Source organism: Budorcas taxicolor, chromosome 2, assembly GCF_023091745.1.
Source record: "Budorcas taxicolor isolate Tak-1 chromosome 2, Takin1.1, whole genome shotgun sequence".
NCBI classification, from domain to species: domain Eukaryota; kingdom Metazoa; phylum Chordata; class Mammalia; order Artiodactyla; family Bovidae; genus Budorcas; species Budorcas taxicolor.
The window spans coordinates 62,071,839-62,096,084 of NC_068911.1; the positions used below are offsets into that span (position 1 = coordinate 62,071,839).

At 38.2% G+C, this 24,246-nt stretch overlaps 1 protein-coding gene across 1 annotated transcript in view; it reads left to right on the top strand.

Moving 5' to 3' along the window:
• Positions 1–24,246, top strand: part of SESTD1 (SEC14 and spectrin domain containing 1) — a 132,366-nt gene that overhangs the window by 90,199 nt on the left and 17,921 nt on the right. The window contains exons 8-10 of the mRNA XM_052662482.1: positions 2,923–2,978; positions 5,937–6,148; positions 18,980–19,102. Of these exons, the coding sequence (XP_052518442.1) occupies positions 2,923–2,978; positions 5,937–6,148; positions 18,980–19,102 (391 nt within the window). The remainder of the gene's footprint in view (positions 1–2,922; positions 2,979–5,936; positions 6,149–18,979; positions 19,103–24,246) is intronic.

Sequence of the window (24,246 nt, forward strand, 5' to 3'; positions counted from 1 at the left end):
ATCTTTTAGGATTTGAAATAGCCCAGTTAGAATTCCATCACCTCCGTTAGCTTTGTTTGTAGTGATTCCTCTTAAGGCCCACTTGACTTCACACTCCAGGATGTCTGGTTCTAGATGAGTGATCACACTGTCCATGGCTACCTGGGTCATTTAGACCTTTTTAGTATAGTTCTCTGTATTCTTGCCACTTCTTCTTAAACTCTTTTGCTTCTGTTAGGTGCATATGATTTCTGTCCTTTATTATGCCCATCTTTGCATGAAATGCTCCTTTGATATTTCCAGTTTTTTAAAAGAGAACTCTAGTCTTTCTTATTCTACTGTTTTCCTCTCTTTCTTTGCATTGTTCACTAAGAAGGATTTCTTATCTCTTCTTGCTATTCTCTGGAACTCTGCATTCAGTTCGGTATAGCTTTCCCTTTCTCCTCTGCCTTTCACTTCTCTTCTTTTCTCAGCTATCTGTAAGGTCTCTGCAGACAACCACTTTGCCTTCTTGTATTTCTTTTTTGGGGGAAGGTTTTGGTCACCACCTTCTGTATAGTGTTACAAACCTCCATGCATAGTTCTTCAGTCACTCTGTCAGATCAAATCCTTGAATCTGTTCATGCAATTACTTTATTTTCACAAAGCTATAAGTTATCTGTTAAAAGATAACCTCTGTTAACCTCTGTTAATGCAAGCCAAGAGAACTAAGGTAAGCACGTCTCCATCAAACTTAGCATACAAAAGTTGTGTTAAATTTATTTTTTAATTCTTGAGAATTTGATTACATGTAAAATTTATTGATTTGAATCCAGGTTTCTTTACAAAAGAGTTTTTTGTTGAATATACTTACTTTTTTCTGACCCTGTGTATAATAATTTACAAGAAATATTTTCAAACTGAGAGACTTACCGTCCTTTTTAGAGTTTTACTTTGCTTGTAAAGAGTACAGAAAAGCTTGCAGCTTGAAATAAAATCATTATAACCTTATTTAAATACATTAGCACTTAAATGTCTATCTTGTAGAACTCCTGTGTCCTTGTAAAATTTGTGATATTCATGAGTTCAGCTTGGGGAGTTTATAGTGTTTTATGACACTGGATGAAGTAATTGTTCATTTGTATTATCTAAATGTAACTACCTAGATGTATCATTTTAAGAGATTTCCATTGAACTTTTCAGCCTTAACAACTTGCAGACAAGTTTCCTTTCCCCAGGTGAAAAGCACTGTAGGAAGCAAATTAATCCTCAGTAATAAAGTAGTCACTAGACAGTAATTTTTCATTAGGAAATTTGAAAGGATCAACACTTACCTTGTCTGTCTCTTTTGAATCTGACCTTATAAATACAATGAAACTTTGACCAAATGCATTGTTACTCTGTTAATCCAAAATAGTCCAGACTGATTAAGTGAGATAAGGTAAGGTCATAGTTTAATGCCAAATCTTGATTTAAAACAAAGTAAAACAAGTGGTTTGAAGATTAAGTCTAAAGTTGGAACTAACATTTAGTAACATTCCTACCTTAGAGACCATATAAAAATGTAAGTGTAAAAATTTTACATATATGTAAACATGCGAGTATGTGTATAGATATCACACACATGCGCGCGCTATGTAATTGAAAATATCATGCAAGTTACTTGACAAAAATTTGCCAAACCTCTTTATTTCTGAATAGTCTAACAGTAAGTCTGGTATTTCTCGGAAACATGTTTTTTAGGTAAGACATCCTTTGAGGGCACTGGTAGAATCACCGTGAATATTGACAGAATACAGGCTTCCCAGGTAGTGCTAGTGGTGAAGAACCAGTAAAGGAGACGTGGTTTCGATCCCTGGGTGGGAAAGATCCTCTGGAGAAGGGAATGGCAACCTACTCCAGTACTCTTGCTTGAAAAATTCCATGGACAGAGGAGCCTGGCAGTCACAAAGAGTAGGACACAGCTGAAGCAACTTAGCATGCACACATCGGTTCTGAGAAAGTGTTGCAGTAAAGAAACCTGTTTAATTGCTTTCTTAAAATTTCCTGTACTTACATGCCACTGGAACCCTGGTTTTTTTTCCTACCTAATTGTAATCTCGTTCAGTGTTTTGGGAAACACTAGGAAACCATGGCTTGTGACTGCAGGAAGTGTCCGGTGAAATCTCGTATTTGCCAATCTCTTCCCAAGGAACTCAAGTGTTATTACATAGTCTCTTTTAAACTCCATACAACAAAATCCCTCTTGGAAATTTTCATCCCTTATTTCAGTCCTTAGGAAGCACCTGGGCTATACAAGAGGGGAAGCCCTAGATCAGCTGACAAAAGTGAAAGGTACAGAGCTAGACCTGTTATAGTAGCTAGACCCCAGGCTTTGCTTTGTCATGTATCTTTCCTTTATCATCTCCACTTACTGTATATGTTTAAGAAAATGAAGGCCATAGTTCAGCTGCAAATGAAATGTGATTAGTACAGGGAAGAGAGCACATGTGCTAGGGGACACACATACGATTATCAGAGGCTATTTGCAACTCTCAAGGATTGCTATAGCTAAGAAACTTTTGATTGGAGGATGGCTACATGCATGTTTTCAATGTTAATGTTCCTGGGTTGCTGTATAGTGACAAATTTCAGTTTAAAGCGTGTATCCAGTGGAACATAGCAAGATGGATTCCTCTGATATACTTGAAATAATACTGTAGTTAATAGCAATAAATTGTAGTTTCCAAGTATTGTATTTTATTATTTATCACATAGATGTTTCTTCGGCTGCTACTGTTTAATTAATCTCTAGTGGGCTTCCTGATGTTTAAGAGAAATTAGCCTGGTAGGCCAATATACTTCACATTTTCATACTTACATGTCCCTGTTTTGGTAAGTATATATAAAGGATTTCCTTACGTTATATATTAATAAATAGAAATACATGTAGTTTTTAAAAATTACTCTTTTGGTGCTTGCCAGGTCTGTGGATTTAAACTTTCTTCCATCAGTTGATCCTGAAACTGTTCTTCAGACAGGTAAGATGAGGCAGTGTATTCATTACTGATAATCATAATCCATTTAATCAGCCATATATTAATCAATAAGACAAACATGAATTGAGTACATACTATGTTGTAGAAACTCAAGAAATTTTTCAAACTACTCTTTGGTTTAAAAGTATATTAATATACTGTATAATATTAAAAATTATTAATAATGATCAATTATCTTGAAATATTTGAATTTATTTATCTGTGACTTGAAGATAAAAACTTCTGTTTCATTGGGTTGCTATGAGGATTACTGAATATGGATTATGTTGCTAACATTGTATTTGTGTACATTTTCATATTTCATTCCCATAACAACTCCTAGAAAAAATAAGCATTATCTTCTCTGTTTGTATTTGAGGAAGCCAGGGCTTATAGATATTAAAAATCTCGCTCAAGATGAAATGATTATTGAGCTCTGTCACCATAAAGACAAGGTGTAGATCCAGAGCCGCTTGTGCTGTACAGTTATCTGGGTGAGAGCATGGAGCGCCAGCAATGGCCTTGCGCAGCGTGCGTTCGCTTGCACAGAGCTGCGTGATGGGTATATCCCAGCCCAAATAGTAGTTCCACACTTTCTGGAATGCGTTGGAATTTTTTCCAATGAAAATACCTTAATTTTATTTATAATGTAATTTTCTAGTAATAGGGCATAATTCTAGTCCTCTAGCAGGTAATGTTTTAAGCACTTTAAGTGCGCTAACTCATTTATCCCTCACTACAGCCCAGTGAAGTAGGTACTCTTGTCATCCCAGGGTTAAGGTGGGGAAACTGAGGCAATACGATTAGTAACTTATGCAGATTACAGAACTGACAGTGCTGAATTTGGTACTCGAGCCGAGGCAGTTTGGTCTCTAACTGTGCTCTTTGAAACCATTATATAGTGCTGCTTCGGTAATGGAATTGATATCCACAAGGAAAAGATTAAAGGTAGCAGTCATCAAAATAGAAAAAATAATATGTATTCTGAACTTAATGACTTTTATGGGTATATATATGTAAAGAATGCATGTGTGTGTGTGTGTGTGTGTATATATATATATATATACACAAAGACTTTGTGTAAGTCTTTAAAACAGATGTTTTTCCAATTATAAATTATGATGAAGAGTAAAGAAATAAATTCTGAATATCTTTATTGTATAGATTCAGTTTTCTTGAGTTTTTCAGTATGATTTGGGTCTTACTTCCTGAAAGAACAAAGAAATAATTGTAATCTGAGTAACTGCATGTTTAGACAGTAAAATAGACTGTCAGTAAAAATATTGCTTTAGATTAAAAATATCTAATATGATGTTTATATTTAACATTTTTAAAGTTGCTAAAGCCATTGAATTAAGAAACTTGTTACATTTGTATTTTAGAATTATTTTTATATGTCACTGAATCCTTTTTGTTTGTTATTGGCTCATAAATCAAAGATAGAAAATATAAAATGGAGACATTTAAAACAATCTTGGATGTTTTTCAGAAATTGGAAATATCTCTAAATCATAAGAAAAAATGTTTATATTATTTAAAGCCATTTAAATTTAGGACACTTTAATAAAATTGAAGAGGAAAGAATTTAAATGTCTGTATTTTTGACTCCTTAATAATAATTATAGTTGTATTATCCTAGAATGTACAGTTTATTCACTTTTAAAATTGTTAATATTATACATAGAGCTTTAGATGTTGCACATTCTATAATTTTAATTTCTTTTGCATGAGTTATTTTTCTCTACGAGGTAGCTGTAATCAAAGAACACTGAATGCAATTTTTATACTAGTATAGCCCCCCGTGATTCACAACAGTTAATATGTTGTAGAGATTTATATAGAGATTATTTGAATATTATTTTGTACCAGTAGTGAAGACTTTATCCCTTTAATCATTCATTTGTTACACACCAACATTTCTCTAAGGTGCTATGGATTAAGGGTATGAATTAATACTGAAATCCTACAACATATTGCTTAGTATTGTTTAGTACCATCAGACAAACATGCTAATTGGTACCATCAGACAGGAAGTCCCAGATTGTAATTGTGCTCTGAAGGGAAAGAGTGTTGGATGGCACAGTATCCTGAGCAGTGAATCCAATAATAACAAGAATGTGATAGAAAGATAGTTAGAGCTAGAAAATATATATGCCGTATGTATACTATATGCTTACTATGTAGTATGACGTATATGGTATGTATGTATTTATGACACTGGTCTTCCCCGAGTTACAGCATGGTTTCATCCTGATAAACCCATAATAAGTTGAAAATATCATGTTGAAATGCATTTAATACACCTAAAGTACCAAGCCTCATAGCTTAGTCTAGCCTACCTTAAACATGTTCAGAATACTTACATTACCCTACAGTGGGGTGGCATCATCTAAAGCAAAGCCTGTTTTATAATACAGTGTTTAGTATCTCATATAATTTACTGAATAATGTACTGAAAGTGAGAAACGGAATAGCTGTGCGATTACAGGATGGTTGTCAGTGTATCAGGTGTTTACCCTCATGGTTGTGTAGCCGACTGCAAGCTGTGTCTCACTGCTGCTGCCCAGCATCACAGAAGTGTTACACTGCATGTTGCCAGCCCAGAAAAAGAAAAAATTCGATTTTGAAATATGGATTCAACATATGAATCCAACATTGTAAAGTCAGAAAATTGTAAGTCAGACCATCACTAAGTCAAGGACTGTCTGTATGTGATACAGTTATGACACAGAACATAGTGTATAGATAAACTAAACAGTGTGTACCCATATGTGTGTGTATACATGCAGCTTTCCTGTTTATTTCCATAGAAACTGAAAAATTGCTTTTTAGTACTTAAGACCTGTTAGGTAGACATAGGCAGGTATGTTCTAAAACTAAGGGACTAAAATTGAGAAGATTGAGAAATAAGATTTGGATTTCTTTATGGATATTAATTGTAAGTATCTTTCATTTGTAAAGGGCATGAATTGTTATCCGAATTACAGCAGCGTCGATTTAATGGCTCAGATGGAGGGGTCTCATGGTCTCCTATGGATGATGAACTGCTTGCACAGCCACAGGTTATGAAATTATTAGATTCACTGCGAGAGCAATATACCCGCTACCAGGAAGTTTGTAGGCAACGAAGTAAGCGTACACAGTTAGAAGAGATTCAGCAGAAGGTGATGCAGGTAGGTGTCTGTTTTGAATATATTAAATTCTTTTTAAAATCTAATTTTTTTTTTTGTAATTCCTACTCTGTACCTGATTTTATACTAAGCCTTATTTACACTATATAGAGAGCTTTAGCTATGTCAAGCCAGACATTCAAACTATTTTTACAATTAGTTCAGTTTAATTCAGTTCAGTCACTGAACTGAATTAGTCACTGTGTCTAACTCTTTGCGACCCCATGGACCGCAGCACTGCAGGCCTCCCTGTCCATCGCCAACTCCCGTTCACTCAAACTCATGTCCAACCAGCCATCTCATCTTCCGTCATCCCCTTCTCCTCTTGCCTTCAATCTTTCTTAGTTAGCATCAGGATCTATTCCAATGAGTTAGTTCTTTGCATCAGGAAGTATTGGAGTTTCAGCTTCAGCATCAGTCCTTCCAATGAACACCCAGGACTGATCTCCTTTAGGATGGACTGGTTGGATCTCCTCGCAGTCCAAGGGACTCTCAAGAGTCTTCTCCAACACCACAGTTCAAAAGCATCAATTCTTCGGCACTCACGTCCATACATGACTACTGGAAAAACCATAGCTTTGACTAGACGGACCTTTGTTGGCAAAGTAATGTCTCTGCTCTTTAATATGCTATCTATATTGGTCATAGCTTTTCTTCCAAGCAGCAAGCGTCTTTTAATTTCATAGCTGCAGTCACCATCTGCAGTGATGTGGGAGTCCAAAAAATAAAAAAATAAAGTCCAAAAAAAATAAAGTCTGTCACTGTTTCCACTGTTTCCCCATCTATTTCCCATGAAGTGGTAGGACCAGATGGGATCTTAGTTTTCCGAATGTTGAATTTTAAGCCAACTTTTTCACTCTCCTCTTTCACTTTTATCAAGAGGCTCTTTAGTTCTTCACTTTCTGCCATAAGGGTTAGGTCATCTGCATATCTCAGGTTATTGCTATTTCTCCCATCAATCTTGATTCCAGCTTGTGCTTCTTCCAGCCCAGCGTTTCTCATCATGTACTCTGCATATAAGTTAAATAAGCAGGGTGACAATATACAGCCTTGACGTACTCCTTTCCCTATTTGGAACTAGTCTGGTGTTCCATGTCCAGTTCTAACTGTTGCTTCTTGACCTGCATACAGATTTCTCAAGAGGCATTTCAGATGGTCTGCTTTTACCATCTCAAAAATTTTCCATAGTTTGTTGTGATCCACACAAGTCAAAGGTTTTGGCATAGTCAATAAAGCAGAAGTAGATGTTTTTCTAGAACTCTCTTGCTTTTTCGATGATCCAACAGGTTGACAATTTGATCTCTGGTTCCTCTTCCTTTTCTAGTTCCAGCTTGAACATCTGGAATTTCATGGTTCCATACTGTTGAAGCCTGGCTTAGAGAATTTTGAGCATTACTTTGCTAGCGTTTGTTCAGTTCAGTTCAGTCGCTCAGTGGTGTTCGATTCTTTGCAACCCCATGAATCGTAGCACGCCAGGCCTCCCTGTTCATCACCATCTCCCAGAATTCACTCAGACTCACGTCCATCGAGTCCGTGATGCCATCCAGCCATCTCATCCTCGGTCGTCCCCTTCTCCTCCTGCCCCCAATCCCTCCCACCATCAGAGTCATTTCCAATGAGTCAACTCTTCGCATGAGGTGGCCAAAGTACTGGAGTTTCAGCTTTAGCATCATTCCTTCCAAAGAAATCTCAGGGCTGATCTCCTTCAGAATGGACTGGTTGGATCTCCTTGCAGTCCAAGGGACACTCAAGAGTCTTCTCCAACACCGCAGTTCAAAAGCATCAATTCTTTGGCACTCAGCCTTCTTCACAGTCCAACTCTCACATCCATACATGACCACAGGAAAAACCATAGCCTTGACTAGAAGGACCTCAGTCGGCAAAGTAATGTCTCTGCTTTTGAATATGCTATCTAAGTTGGTCATGACTTTTCTTCCAAGGAGTAAGTGTCTTTTAATTTCATGGCTGCAGTCACCATCTGCAGTGATTTTGGAGCCCCCAAAAAATAAAGTCTGACACTGTTTCCACTGTTTCCCCATCTATTTCCCCATGACTGCAATTGTGCAGTAGTTTGAGCATTCTTTGGCATTGCCTTTTTTTGTGATTGGAATGAACACTGACCTTTTCCAGTCCTGTGGCCACTGCTGAGTTTTCCAAATTTGCTGGCATATTGAGTTCAGTACTTTCACCACATCATCTTTTAGGATTTGAAACAGCTCAACTGGAACTCCATCACCTCCACTAGCTTTGTTCATAGTGATGCTTCCTGAGGCCTAATTGACTTCGCATTCCAAGATGTCTGACTCTGGCTTGCTGATCACGCCATTGTGATTATCTGGGTCATGAAGATCTTTTTTGTGTATTTTCTTTGGTGTATTCGTGCCACCTCTTCTTAATATCTTCTGCTTCTGTTAGGTCCATACCATTTCTGTCCTTTAATGAGCCCGTCTTTGCATGAAATGTTCCCTTGGTATCTCTAATTTTCTTGAAGAGATCTCTAGACTTTCCCATTCTATTGTTTTCCTCTATTTCTTTGCGTTGATTGCTGAGGAAGGCTTTCTTTTTCCTTGTTATTCTTTGGAACTCTGCATTCAAATGGGTATATCTTTCCTTTTCTCCTTTGCCTTTCACTTCACTTCTGTTCAAAGCTATTAGTAAGGCCTCCTCAGACAACCATTTTCCCTTTTGGCATTTCTTTTCCTTGGGGATGGTCTTGATCCCTGCCTCCTGTACAATGTCATGAACCTCTGTCCATAGTTCTTCAGGCACTTTGTCTATCACATCTAATCCCTTGAATCTATCTGTCACTTCCACTGTATAATTGTAAGGGGTTTGGTTTAGACCACTGAATGGTCTAGTGGTTTTCCCTAGTTTCTTCAATTTAAGTCTGAATTTGGCAATAAGGAATTCATGATCTGTCAGCTCCGGTCTTGTTTTTGCTGACTGTATAGAGCTTCTCCATCTTTGGCTGCAAAGCATATAATCAGTCTGATTTCAGTATTGACCATCTGGTCAATTAGTATTGACATTTAAATTATTTCTACAGTGATGATGTTGAGCACTCAGCTTACTGTATCAGAATGAGCTTCAAAAATAACTAGTTATTGGGAACCTCTGTTGTGGTCTTTGTAGTCTTGTAATAAATAACATTTTATTGTTCACCATGAATTTTATTTTAAATTTCCAATAACATTGTTTTTTTTGTTGTTGTTAATTTGGACGTTATGAAGAGATTTTCTATCCTACTGAAATGATGATGTGTGATATGTTAACTATAATATTATTTCATTACTGTATGGTACTGATAGAAAATATGAAATATATTTAATACTTAGTTTTATTTCTTTTTAAAATTGATTTTTGTAAGTAGGCTAAAAACACTAAAAATCAGTACTTAGGAAGATATTTCTATATTTAGGCTACATTTTGGATTTTCATCTGCTGAATTATTAAGAAGTGAATCTTAAATTTTTCACTTTGCAAATCCAGATTAGAAGTGTCCCAGTGTTTTTAATATAGATTCATTCATTAGATAAGTATTTGTTAAGTATTTACTATATAAAACACCTTGTGGTTTTTCTGGAGGACATGAATTTGGGTTTGCTATACTAAGCTTAAGAGCGGAGAGAGTGTTGGGTGTCCCGAGGGAATGACCGCAGTGCTGTGGGCGTTCATAGGTGGATCATCCCTCTGGTAGCAGGACATCTGGTAAGACTTAGTGGGAAAGGCAGTGCGTGAGCTTATCCCCAAGAAGGGGTAACCTCTACTTCAGGTTTTAAAGGAGAATTAGCATCCTGTGGAGGAGAAAGGATCACGTTAGTAAATAATAACAGCATTAAATCCCAGGATCTGCTGAAGAAAAAGGCAGCTGTAGGTCCCAGGAAGTGTTCGGCCCGTAATCATGAAGCATGGTCCGTGAGCTTGAGCTGAACCCCTGTTCCTCCATGTATTTGCTGTGTGATCCTGGTCACATTTTTATGACCTGAACCTGTTTCACTTCCTTCTTTCTTTTTCCTCTTCCTCTCTTTCTTTCTCTTCTGTCTTTCGCATATAAAACAGGGATAACAGGACCTCTTTTGAAAGGTTTGTTGAAAGAACCCAGCACTCAGCAAATGGTAGCCATTTTATTTATTCCCAGTAAATTAGATTCTAGTCTAGAATTCTCGTTCACCTGTTGGAAAACTTGTTCTGTGAAGGGCCAAATAGTAAGTGTTTAGGCTGTTTGGTTCATATAGTTTTCTTGCAGCTGTGGCTGTTTAACTGCTGTTATAATGCATATTCATTATGTAAACAAGTGTGTTTGGCTGTGCTCCAGTAAAACTTTATTTATAAGAACAAGTGGGGACTTGCTTGACAGTCCAGTGGTTAAGACTCTGTGCTGCTAGTGCCCAGGGCACCGGTTTGATCCCTGGTCGGAGATCTAAGATCCTGCATGTCATGGGAGCGGCCAAAATAAAAAATAAAAAGTAAAAGTAGATTATTAAAAAGTAAAAAGAAGTGGCAGGCTAGAATTGTCCTGCAGGCAGCAGTTTGCTGACCCCTGACTAGAGCATTAGGGAATCACGGGGAAGAAGGCTTGAGAGGAAGGATGGGATTGGATCATGGACGATCTTGAATTCCAGGCAAAACGATTTAGGCTTTATCTCATGATAACTACATACAAACTGAAGATTTCTAAGCATGTGTTAATTATATATAACTTTTTCTATGTGACATATTCATAAATTAAAGATAGCTTTTATTAAACTCAGGTAAACTTTAGCTAAGTAGCTGAGAGTAGCTTTGAAACCCATAAAGATGGAATAGCATAGCAGTATAAAGTGCCCTGGTCACCTGGGTATGCCTTCTACCATATCCAGGTTGTGTGATCTTGGGAAGGACATGTACTTCTCAGTGCCCTCGCTTCCTCCTCAGTAAACTAAGGAAAACAGCAACAGTAATAATAATACCTGCTTAATAGGGCTGTTAACAGAGATTAAGAAGATTTAATTTAATAAATGTTCAGTGCTTGGCACATAATGAGTTTTTATTACTAATAGCATTTTCTCACCTATTAAAAGAAAATGAGTGTCTGTTATACAGTAGTGTGACATTGTGCCCAGTGGAATGTAATGGTGAGTAAAAACAAACAAGGTCCCACTTTTTGGAACATGGTTACATAATTACAGCAATAGTTGTAAAATTGCAACCATGCCAAGTCCCAAGGACAGTGAAGGGAGGAAGGTTGAGAAAGAAGACAGTATCAGAGATGAAGCATTTCTGACTTGCAAGACTTCATGGATGGTGGTGTTCTCTAGTTAAGGAACATTGGACAGGGCTTGGGTTTATGTGCAGAGGGAAAAGGGGTGGAAAATCATGAGTTTGATTTTAGACATGAAGAAGGCTGAGCGCCGAAGAATTGATGCTTTTGAACTGTGGTGTTGGAGAAGACTCTTGAGAGTCCCTTGGACTGCAACAAGATCCAACCAGTCCATCCTAAAGGAGATAAGCCCTGGGTGTTCTTTGGAAGGACTGATGCTAAAGCTGAAACTCCAGTACTTTGGCCACCTTATGTGAAGAGTTGACTCATTGGAAAAGACTCTGATGGTGGGAGGGATTGGGGGCAGGAGGAGAAGGGGACGACCAAGGATGAGATGGCTGGATGGCATCACGGACTCGATGTGCGTGAGTCTGAGTGAACTTCGGGAGATGGTGATGGACAGGGAGGCCTGGCGCGCTGCGATTCATGGGGTCGCAAAGAGTCGGACACGACTGAGCAACTGAACTGAACTGAACTGATGCTTCACATTTGCTTGATACGCTCTTCTGCCTGGTTTGACCTCACATACATCTAGAAATTCTCTCATGTAGTTTTTGGAAGTCAGCCTGGTTGGGAATAAGTGTTAAATAGTCACATGCATTTTTGGCCTCTTCAGACACTTATCATGGTGGATTTTAAGAGCACATCTCCAAGGTTATACTTTGCATATAAACATAACCATTTGAGAGGTCACATTGATAAGGATTGTACATGAAACTGTGTTTGCTTTAATATTCATATCAACTGAGCAGTAGGTCCTGATTGAAATTATGTTTTATAAACCCATTTTGGGAAACCACCATCATTAATGCATTTAAATACACTTGTGTACTGGGACATCAACCTCCGTTTGCATCATTTTTATTAGAAATAGTCAAACATTTATGGTGTGCTTGTTCCTGATGGTGCATTCTAAGGGAAATTACTTTCAGCATACATTAAAACTATATGTACATGTGACTGTGTAACTGAGTTTGTGTGTGTGTGCATGCCAAAGAGATGTCTTTGCTCTACTTAAAGTTTATTTTTAAATTTATGGCCCTTTGAAAGTCTCTGCTGATGAGTTGTTTTTCCCCAGTTATCATGATTTATTTTAACCTGCTTGTTTTGTTTCTAGAGTTTACATGTTTTCTAGAGTTTTAAAGTTTAAATGTTTAAATAATATTGTCTTACGTTTTTAAAAATAATGTACATTTTAACAGTTAAAATTTTTGAGTTATTTTCATTCCATCCTTATTTTTAGAATTTAGATATTTTCAGTGAAATAATTGATCACTTGTTTAAAATACATAAAAGCTATTATATAGCTTTTATATTCGCAATACATTGTAATAAATGAGAAGCAGATGAGTCCCCTCAAGCAAATGGAAACTTATTTCAAAGTGCTTACATGCACTTACTTAAAACTTACTTAAATCCTCTTACTTCAAACTTACTCTTTTTTTTTAGATTTATTTATTTAGGGGGAGGGTGTTATGGAGAGTCTTCATTGCTGCAGTCGGTCTTCTTCTAGTTGCAGGGAGCTTGCCGTGTGCGAGCTGCTCATTGCAGTGGCTTCTCTTGTTGCAGGCAAGGTCAGGGTGCAGATGCTTTAGCAGTCGCAGCATGTGAGCTCACAGGCTCTAGAGTGTGGAGTTAGTAGTTGTGGCGCTCAGGCTTAGTTGCTTTGCGGCATGTGAGGTCTTCCCGGACCGGAGATCGGACTGGTGTCCCTTGCGTTGCAAGGCAGATTTTTAACCACTGAACCACCAAGGAAGCCCAAAACTTTCTCTTCTTCTCTCCAGTTTTTAAAAGCATAGAATAAATGATAACCCTGTATGCGAGACAGCAAAAGAGACACAGATGTAAAGCACAGACTTTTGGACTCTGTGGGAGAGGGAGAGGGTTGGATGATTTGGGAGATTGGCACTGAAACATGTATACTATCATGTAAGAAACGAATCGCTAGTCTAGTCTAGGTTCGGTACAGGATACAGGATGCTTGGGGCTGGTGCACTGGGATGACCCAGAGAGATGATATGGGGAGGGTGGTGGGAGGGGGGGTTCAGGGTTGGGAACTCATGTACACCTGTGGTGGATTCATGTCAGTGTATGGCAAAACCAATACAGTATTGTAAAGTAAAAAAAAAACACGAAAAAATAAAGAAGACCTAAATAAATGGGAAAAAAAAATAAAAGCATAGAATAAAACAGTTCAGGGATTTGCTTAAGAAATACATGGATTTTATTGTAAAAATGTAGATGTGAGACAATGTTTATGAAGAGTGATAAACAGAAGGAACTTTTTCCTTCAGAACAAGTGAGAAAAGCAAAGAGACTAACACTGTTCATACCATCCTCTGTGCTCAAGTATCTTATGTATAACGACTGTAATCGGGACAACAGTCCTGTACAGTAGGTAGCGTTGACACATCTTAAATGTGATGGACCAGAGTCTTTTACCTCTTAGGGGCAGAGCCAGACTTCAGATTTCAGAGTCATGTTCAGTGCTTTTTCCAGGCCAAACTGCTTATCTGTCTCTCATGAAAAAGTGATACTTTGCATAGGCTGGTGGACACAAACAGGAACCTAGTCCCCTGCCCCTTCAAAACCAGCTCATACAAAAGATTGAAGCAGAGAAAGTGGAGATGTTGAGGAACATTGTATTCTAAAGAGCATCTGCTGCCAGGGGTTTGCAGATGAATTTAGGACTCTGAAAGCATGAATTTAACAAAGAAAATCATGGCAGTGAGTTATTCCAGTGAGTCAAAAATAATACTTAAACTTCTTTTGTTTTTGAGTTTTTGCTCTCTAGTACTAAAACCTTGTAGAAAAGGTGGAAGCTATGAATATATTAATATTTAAGATACTAGGACAAAAAAGGGGGTAGGCACCAAAAGATAAATCCCGAAAGAATGGCATTCACAATTTATTTATTCTAATATTTAGAAACACACCTGAAGAGATTTCTGTTTTGAACTTGGTGGAAGTATTTTGAAAGCAGTAGTCAGCTATGTAGAGTTCAAAACCAGAAACAGAAAGCCTGGCTGGGAGGTTACCACAGGGATATCGGTAAGGCCTGAAGCAGGCTTAGATGCAGTTTTATTTTGAAAGTCAAAACAACAGGATTCTAAGGGTATCAGATACACAGGATGTAAGAGAAAAAAAAGGAGCAAAAAAATGACTCTGAGGGATTTTGGCTTGAGAATATTGCTCCAAATTATAACTTTAAAATGTGTAATTTATAATAATGCTTTTAAAATATTCTTATTATGTAGGAAGTTTCAAAATTAAAAAGAAATAACAAGAGTAATCACAAGAATGTTGTTTTTATTTGGATTTGTTTGACATCCAGAAATTAACAGTGCAAGTTCAGACAAATCAGAAGCATCCAGGCCCTTGGAAATGAAAAACAACTCATTTTAAATCAAAAGAAAAATAAACCGTTCAGTAGAAAATGTAAGACCAAAATCATCAGCATGAGATGAATCTTGAAAGATGAAAAAGAGGTCAGGAAGAGAAGGGGCTCAAAGATTTCAGGCAGCAGAACAGCCCATATTAAAGCAAGACTAGTGACAGAGCATCGGAGAAGGCGATGGCACCTGCTCCAGTACTCTTGCCTGGAAAATCCCATGGACGGAGGAGCCTGGTGGGCTGCAGTCCATGGGATCACAAAGAGTCGGACACGACTGAGCGACTTCACTTTCACTTTTCACTTGAATGCATTGGAGAAGGAAATGGCAACCCACCCCAGTGTTCTTGCCTGGAGAATCCCAGGGACGGCGGAGTCTGTGGGTTTGCACAGAGTCGGACACGACTGAAGCGACTTAGCAGCAGCAGCAGCAGTGAGAGAGCATGGCACCCTAGAGCACTGAATGTACAGGGTGGGCTCGGTTAAAGGAGGGAATGGTGACGCATAGACAAGGGCCCACTCTCCGTGGCGTCGTATGACATCGTAAGACATGCCAGCTAGCCACATTGCATCCCGAATGCTACTCAGAACCACACTGGGAGAGAGATTTCAACAAAGATGAGTATACAGTCCACATGAAAAGATTTTTATTTAGTATGTTGTTCTGCTTTTCCCCTCTGGTTGTTAACAAACAGTAAGTCTTACTCTTTTTTTATTAAACCAGTCTATGTTAGAAAAATATAAAATCAAAAAGTAAATCACATCTACTTTGTTTCCAGAAAACTTTCCCCTAATTTTAGTCAACTTAGTATCATACACCTAGGAACTTACCAACATTTTTATGCTCTTAACTAGTTTTTTTCTTAGTTACCATCTCTAACCCAGTTTTGTAATAAACATAAATGATTTCAAATTAAATGTAATCATTGCTACATTATTTTGCTTGACTATTTACCCATCTCATCTCTTCCATTAAAGTTGAAGTAGACTGAGGGCAAGAACCCCATTGCAAGAGTTTTTTCAAAATGGCAAAAAATATTTTGGTTGTTAGATACTATTTCTCCCAGAGCTCCTGTGTAGCTGTTTCTCAATAAATTGCACTAAGAATCTCAGAAAATAAAAATTATAAACAAATTAAAGCAATAGTATATATATGTTGTGAAGTTTATTTTCAATTAAAACTTTCATGACTTGAATGTTTCATACCAAAGTGTTTTAGAGAATAATTTTATAATATATATTAGCCATTAACATTATAAGATCATTGGACCCAGGATGTCATTGAAAACATTTTCTAAGAAAACAATAGAGGATTGGAGAAAAATTCTGTTGTATAACTGCTGTATAATATTCATGTTTAAATTACTTGGATGCTCAACAGAGACCTGGAGCTGTGAAAACAGGTGTAATAGTTATTTGATGTAGGACATTACCTGCTTAGCTCTTACTGTTTGTTGGTTGATTGGATGGTTTGGTTGGACAAATGAGAGAGCAAGAGGGTGAGGCAGGCAAGGAGGTTGGCCTCCTTAAGAAAGAGGTTTAGAGACACTGAAAACTATAACAACTATAGCCACATGAAAGTGAAAAACCCAAGAGAGAAATTACTTGTATTCTATGAGAATCAACTACAGCACTTAAATCTGGAGTAACACATGAAAATGAAATGCATGTGAAAAATTAATGAAAGGAAATACACATGATTATTCGTCAGGTTGAGGTTGTCATTATTGTTCAGTCGCTCAGTTGTGTCTGACTCTTTGCAATCCCATGGACTGCAGTATGCCAGGCTTCCCTGTCCTTCACTATATCCTGGAGTTTTCTTAAACTCATGTCCATTGAGTCGGTGATGCCATCCAGCCATCTCATCCTCTTCTCCTGCCTTCAGTCTTTCCCAGTGTCAGGGGCTTTTCCAATGAATCAGCTCTTCACATCAGGTGGTCAGAGTATTGGAGCTTCAGCATCAGTCCTTCCAATGAACATTCAGGACTGATTTCCTTTAGGATTGACTTGTTTGATGTCCATGCTGTCCAGGGCACTCTCAAGAGTCTTCTCTAGGACCACAGTTCAAAAGCATCACTTGTTCGGCACTCAGCCTTCTTTATGGTCCAAGTCTCACATATGCATCTAACTACTGGAAAAAGCATGGACTACTGCATGGACCTATTGGGCAAAGTGATATCTCTGCCTTTTAATACCCTGTCTAGATTTGCCACAGCTTTTCTTGCAAGGAGCAAGTCCCTTTTAATTTCATGGCTTCAGTCACCATCCTCAGTGATTTTGGAGTCCCAAGAAAATAAAATCTGTCATTGTTTTCCATTTTTCTCTCTTTCCCATGAAGTGATGATCTTTGTTTGGTGAATGTTGAGTTGTAAGCCAGCTTTTTCACTCTCCTCTTTCACCTTCATCAAGGGTCGCTTTAGTTCCTCTTCATGTTTTGCCACAAGGGTGGTGTCATCTGCATATCTGAGGTTACTGGTCTTGATTTCAACTTGAGCTTCATCTAGCTTGGCATTTCACATGATGTACTCTGCATATAAGTTAAATAAGTAGGGTGACAATATACAGCCTTGACGTTACTCCTTTCCCAATTTTGAACCAGTCCGTTGTTCCATGTCTGCTCTGACTGTTGCTTCTTGACCTGCATACAGGTTTCTCTGGAGGCAGGTATGATGCGGTGCTTTTATATAATTATTAAAACTACATAAATTCTTAGATTTTAAAATAAATACATATTAACCTGGTAGTAGCTATGGAATGCACTATAGGTCTGTGCTAAGATAAGCCTGTCTCACTGAGTCTCTAGTATTACTTTGCTGTGTGTGTGTGTATGTGCATGCGTGTGTGCATGCTTGCCTAGCTCTTAAGCATGTTTGACTCTTTGCAGAGATATCCTTATTCATTTCTGGGGAGCTATGCTAAGTTAAGATTTAGGACATAACCATGTATCTGTTGTTGAATTTCTGTTTTGAATTTAGCTTACTAAATAATAATTTAGCTTGGTAGAGCTGGGTACTATTTTTTTCTGTTAGAATTACTTCACTGTGTCTATGTAGTTTTAGAGTATATATGTTTGTGGGTAGAGTAAGCAAAACCCAGTTTTCTTCTGCATGCAAATTTGATCTTCTTCTTCTGCATGAGATTTTGATCTTAACTGTCTACCTCTATTCTCTTGAAAACTTGATGAAAATTACAATGTCAGCTGTGTTATTATGTCAGCAACATTGCTTGTAATAAAAATTATTCTGGATCTGGATTGGAAGATCTGTTAATAGCTTGATGGAAGGCATAACTTTGCACATCTTTGATCTCAGTGACTTTTACAATGGGCATGACACTTGTGTGGTGTGAGGTTTTAATAGAGTGTCTCCCATATCTATCCCATATGGAGCTCATCTCCTGAACTGATGGACTGTTTCAAGGACTTAGCAAAAGAGAAACACCCAACGCTGCTCTTTTGGCAAACTGTAGTCCCCTCCCTACATCTTTCTGAGTAGACTTGGTGCCCATGGGACTTTAGATGGTCTTTCAGACCCCTAGAGTGTATTGCAGCAGTATAATTCTACTGGTTTTAATTTTCAAAGTGAGAACAATATTTTACTTTTTATCAGTTAATTCATTCTGTTTTTTCAGTACTTTGGAAAGAACTCTAGATGATGAGTCAAGAAGACATGTGACTCTTAGTTACTAAATAATGAGTTCTATTACCTTGAACAAGTCACTTAATCTTTCTGAAAGTCACTTTTCTTATTAGATAAAAAATTTCACAAATGTCATTATTGATGGCCCTTCCTATTTTAAGTCCTGTAGTTCTCTGATTTTCTTATCATCATAAGTTAGTTTTTAATCCTATCTTATGGGAGCATCCCAGATTTTTTTAACCTGGCAGATAATCAGGTAGCTGAGAGCCTAAGATGCTCTAGTGTACATTTTATCAAATGTGAGTTTGGGAAAGTTGTCCCATTATAGCTGTATAGTTCTGAAAGAAACATTTACTATATACAATAAAATACAATGTTCAATAAAACAATTTAAAGAATTTTAAATTCAAAACACTTGAGAAACTTTGGGAGGGGTAAACCAATTAGAATGAAAGCTTGAAAAGTTTTTGATTATTTTAAAATTTCATCTCAACTTCCATTCATAGGTTGTGAATTGGCTTGAAGGGCCTGGATCAGAGCAGCTGAGAGCTCAGTGGGGAATTGGAGACTCCATCCGGGCTTCCCAAGCCCTACAGCAGAAGCATGAAGAGATCGAGAGCCAGCACAGTGTGAGATCCTCTTTCCTCCGCAAGTTGCAGCGTTGTCGTCAATGATGATTTATAGCATGTGTGGTCCTGAGTGACAGGTTGCTATATGCTTTGGTTTGTGGTCATAAAGTACAGTATGGTTATCAAGTACATTGATAGCACTTGAACACTCTGTTCATATTCATTAGATGTTTGGTTTTGGTTTTCAGTTTAGAAGCACAGTTCATGTGAAATTGTAAAAACTACAGTAACAGAAGAAAGAGGGATAGAACATAAATAGAACCTTCATCTGTAGTCTTGAATTTTAAAAGTATTATCTCAGGAATAGGAGCTGTAAGTTAAATACAAATCATTGAACTTTTTTTTTTTCAGCATAAAAGGAAAAAAATCATGTTGGAACCTATGAAATGCATAAAATAGTTCCATTCAGTTCAGTTGCACAGTTGTGTCCAACTGTTTGCGACCCCATGAACCGCAGCACACTGGGCCTCCCTGTCCATCACCAACTCCTGGAGTTTACCCAAACTCATGTCCATTGAGTCAGTGATGCCATCCAACCGTCTCATTCTCTGTCGTCCCCTTCTCCTCCTGTCCTCAATCTTTCCCAGCATCAGGGTCTTTGCAAATGAGTCAGCTCTTTGCATCAGGTAGCCAAAGTATTGGAGTTTCAGCTTCAACATCAGTCCTTCCATTGAACACCCAGGACTGATCTCCTTTAGGATGGATTGGTTGGATCTCCTTGCAGTCCAAGGGACTCTCAAGAGTCTTCTTCAACACCACAGTTCAAAAGCATCAATTCTTTGGTGCTCAGATTTCTTTACAGTCCAAATCTCACATCCATACATGACTACTGGAAAAACCATAGCCTTGACTAGACGGACCTTTGTTGGCAAAGTGTCTCTGCTTTTGAATATGCTATCTAGGTTGGTCATAACTTTGCTTCCAAGGAGTAAGTGTCTTTTAATTTCATGGCTGCAGTCACCATCTGCAGTGATGTTGGAGCCCCGAAAAATAAAGTCAGCCAAGTTGCCACCGCTTCCCCATCTATATGCCATGAAGTGATGGGACCAGATGTGAAGATCTTAGTTTTCTGAATGTTGAGCTTTAAGCCAACTTTTTCCCTCTTGTCTTTCACTTTCACTTTAGTTCTTCTTCACTTTCTGCCATAAGGGTGGTTTCATCTGCAAATATTTAGATTTTTCAATTATAGAATTTTATTTTTACGTCGCTTTCATGTGCTAATTAGGAACATTGCAAAGACAATGTGTATACTGTGGGCCCTTCCGTATTCACAGGTTCCACATGCTTCTGAGGAGTCAACCAACCAGAGATCGAAAATACTAAGGAAAAAAAATCCTTAGATAAAGAGCAAAACTTGAATTGCAGTGTTTTAACCAATAGGTGGCGCTGCATTGTCACCTTGACAACAGGTTGGTTGATGCAAGATGCACACATTAGCTTATGACGTTTAAGACGTTCTAATATTAAAAATTTTCTTTTCTCTTGGTAAATAAAAGCACATTAAAGCTTATGTTGGAATTGTTCAGGTCTTCTGAAACGGAAAGATTTCTAGTATATTGACTGCTTAATATGGGTAAAATTTGGAGAAACTTAATATGCCAGTTTGGGTTCAAGCAATCTGTTAAATACTAAATTTTAGATTCTTTATAAAAACATAATTCAGGAATAAACTAAAACAATCCCAAATCAATAAGAATTTTCAGTACTAATATATGGAAAATCAAAATCCTGCTAATATGTAGTTCAATCTTATTAGTAGTAAATATTAAATAACTACTAATATTAGTAGTAAAATCCTACTAATATGACAGAAAGTGGTCCAGTGGAGAAGGGAATGGCAAACCACTTCAGTATTCTTACCTTGAGAACCCCATGAACACTATGAAAAGGCAAAAAGTTAGGACACTGAAAGATGAACTCCCCAGGTCAGTAGGTGCCCAGTATTGCTACGGGTGATCAGTGGAGACATAACTCCAGAAAGAATGAAGGGATGGAGCCAAAGAAAAAACAATACCCAGTTGTGGATGTGACTGGTGATAGAAGCAAGGTCCAATGCTGTAAAGAGCAATATTCATAGGAACCTGGAATGTTAGGTCCATGAATCAAGGCAAATTGAAAGTGGTCAAACAGGAGATGGCAAGGGTGAACGTCGACATTCTAGGATCAGCGACTAAAATGGACTGGAATGGGTGAGTTACACTCAGATGACCATTATATCTACTACTGCGGGCAGGAATCCCTCAGAAGAAATGGAGTAGCCATCATGGTCAACAAAAGAGTCCAAAATGCAGTACTTAGATGCAGTCTCAAAAAGGACAGAATGATCTCTCTTCGTTTGCAAGGCAAGCCATTCAATATAATACTAATCCAAGTCTATGCCCCAACCAGTAACACTGAAGAAGCTGAAGTTGAACGGTTCTATGAAGACCTACAAGACCTTTTAGAACTAACACCCAAAAAAGATGTCCTTTTCATTATAGGGGACTGGAATGCAAAATTAGGAAGTCAAGAAACACCTGGAGTAACAGGCAAATTTGGCCTTGGAATACAGAATGAAGGAGGGCAAAGGCTAATAGAGTTTTGCCAAGAAAATGCACTGGTCATAGCAAACACCGTCTTCCAACAACACAAGAGAAGACTCTACACATGGACATCACCAGATGGTCAACACCGAAATCAGATTGATTATATTCTTTGCAGCCAAAGATGGAGAAGCTCTATACAGTCAGCAAAAGCAAGACTGGGAGCTGACTGTGGCTCAGATCATGAACTCCTTATTGCCAAATCCAGACTTAAATTAAAGAAAGTGGGGAAAACCACTAGACCATTCAGGTATGACCTAAATCAAATTCCTATGGTTATACAGTAAAAGTGAGAAATAGATTTAAGGAACTAGATCTGAAAGACAGTGCCTGATAAACTATGGACGGAGGTTTGTGACGTTGTACAGGAGACAGGGATCAAGACCATCCCCATGGAAAAGAAATGCAAAAAAGCAAAATGGCTGTCTGGGGAGGCCTTACAAATAGCTGTGAAAAGAAGAGAAGTAAAAAGCAAAGGAGAAAAGGAAAGATAGAAGCGTCTGAATGCAGCGTTCCAAAGAATAGCAAGAAGAGATAAGAAAGCCTTCCTCAACGATCAATGCAAAGAAATAGAGGAAGAGAACAGAATGGGAAAGACTAGAGATCTCTTCAAGAAAATTAGAGATACCAAGGGAACATTTCATGCAAAGATGGGCTCGATAAAGGACAGAAATGGTATGGACCTAACAGAAGCAGAAGATACTAAGAAGAGGTGGCAACAATACACAGAAGAATTGTGCAAAAAAGATCTTCACGACCAAGATAATCACGATGGTGTGATCACTCACCTAGAGCCAGACATCCTGGAATGTGAAGTCAGGTGGGCCTTAGAAAGCATCACTACAAACAAAGCTAGTGGAGGTGATGGAATTCCAGTTGAGTTATTTCAAATCCTGAAAGATGATGCTGTGAAAGTGCTGCACTCAATATGCCAGCAAATTTGGAAAAGTCAGCAGTGGCCACAGGACTGGAAAAGGTCAGTTTTCATTCCAATCTCAAAGAAAGGCAAGGCCAAAGAATTCTCAAACTACCGCACAATTGCCCTCATCTCACTCGCTAGCAAAGTAATGCTCACAATTCTCCAAACCAGGCTTCAACAGTATGTGAACCGTGAACTTCCAGATGTTCAAGCTGGTTTTGGAAAAGGCAGAGGAGCCAGAGATCAAATTGCCAACATCTGCTGGATCATGGGAAAAGCAAGAGAGTTCCAGAAAAACATCTTCTGCTTTATTGACAATGCCAAAGCCTTTGACTGTGTGGATCACAAGAAACTATGGAAAATTCTGAAAGAGATGAGAATACCGGATCACCTGACCTTCCTCTTGAGAAACCTGTATGCAGGTCAGAAAGCAACAGTTAGAATTGGACATGGAACAACAGACTGGTTCCAAATAGGAAAAGGAGTATGTCAAGGCTGTATATTGTCACCCTGCTTATTTAACTTCGGTGCAGAGTACATCATGAGAAATGCTGGGCTGGAAGAAACATAAGCTGGAATCAAGATTGCTGGGAGAAATATCAGTAACCTCAGATATGCAGATGACACCACCCTTATGGCACAAAGCAAAGAGGAACTAAAGAGCCTCTTGATGAAAGTGACAGAGGAGAGTGAAAAAGTTGGCTTAAAGCTCAACATTCAGAAAACAAAGATCATGTTATCTGGTCCCATCACTTCATGGCAAATAGATGGAGAAACAGTGGAAAAAGTGTCAAACTTTATTTTTTAGGGCTTCAAAATCACTGCAGATTGCAGCCATGAAATTAAAAGACTCTTACTCCTTGGAAGGAAGATTATGACCAACCTAGATAGTATATTCAAAAGCAGAGACATTACTTTGCTGACTAAGGTCCATCTAGTCAAGGCTATGGTTTTTCCTGTGGTCATGTATGGATGTGAGAGTTGGACTGTGAAGAAGGCTGAGCACCGAAGAATTGATGCTTTTGAACTGTGGTGTTGGAGAAGACTCTTGAGAGTCCCTTGGACTGCAAGGAGATCCAACCAGTCCATTTTAAAGGAGATCACTCCTGCGTGTTCATTGGAAGGAATGATGCTAAAGCTGAAACTCCGATACTTTGGCCATGTCATGCGAAGGGTTGACTCATTGAAAAAGACTCTGATGCTGGGAGGGATCGGGGGCAGGAGTAGAAGGGGACGAAAGAGGATGAGATGGCTGGATGGCATCACCGACTTAATGGACATGAGTTTGGGTGAACTCCGGGAGTTGGTGATGGACAGTGAGGCCTTGGTGGTGCAACATAGCGTCGCAAAGAGTCGGACACGACTGAGCGACTGAACTGAATATGTAGTTCTTTATCAAGGACTGTCAATAACAAGTTTTCTTGATTTTTTGAATACTAGGTAAGCACAACTGAAAAATTATTGAAGTGTAGGAAATGAGTGTATGATAATAACGATTTAAAATAATTTTAAAGTATTTCATTCCAATCTTAAACCTAATTTTAGCTTTTCATCCTGATGATTACTTCTCTTCTAGTATTTGAACCCCCAAGATCGATTCTTACCTACTGTCTTATTCCAAATGCCATATCTTGGTGGTGGTT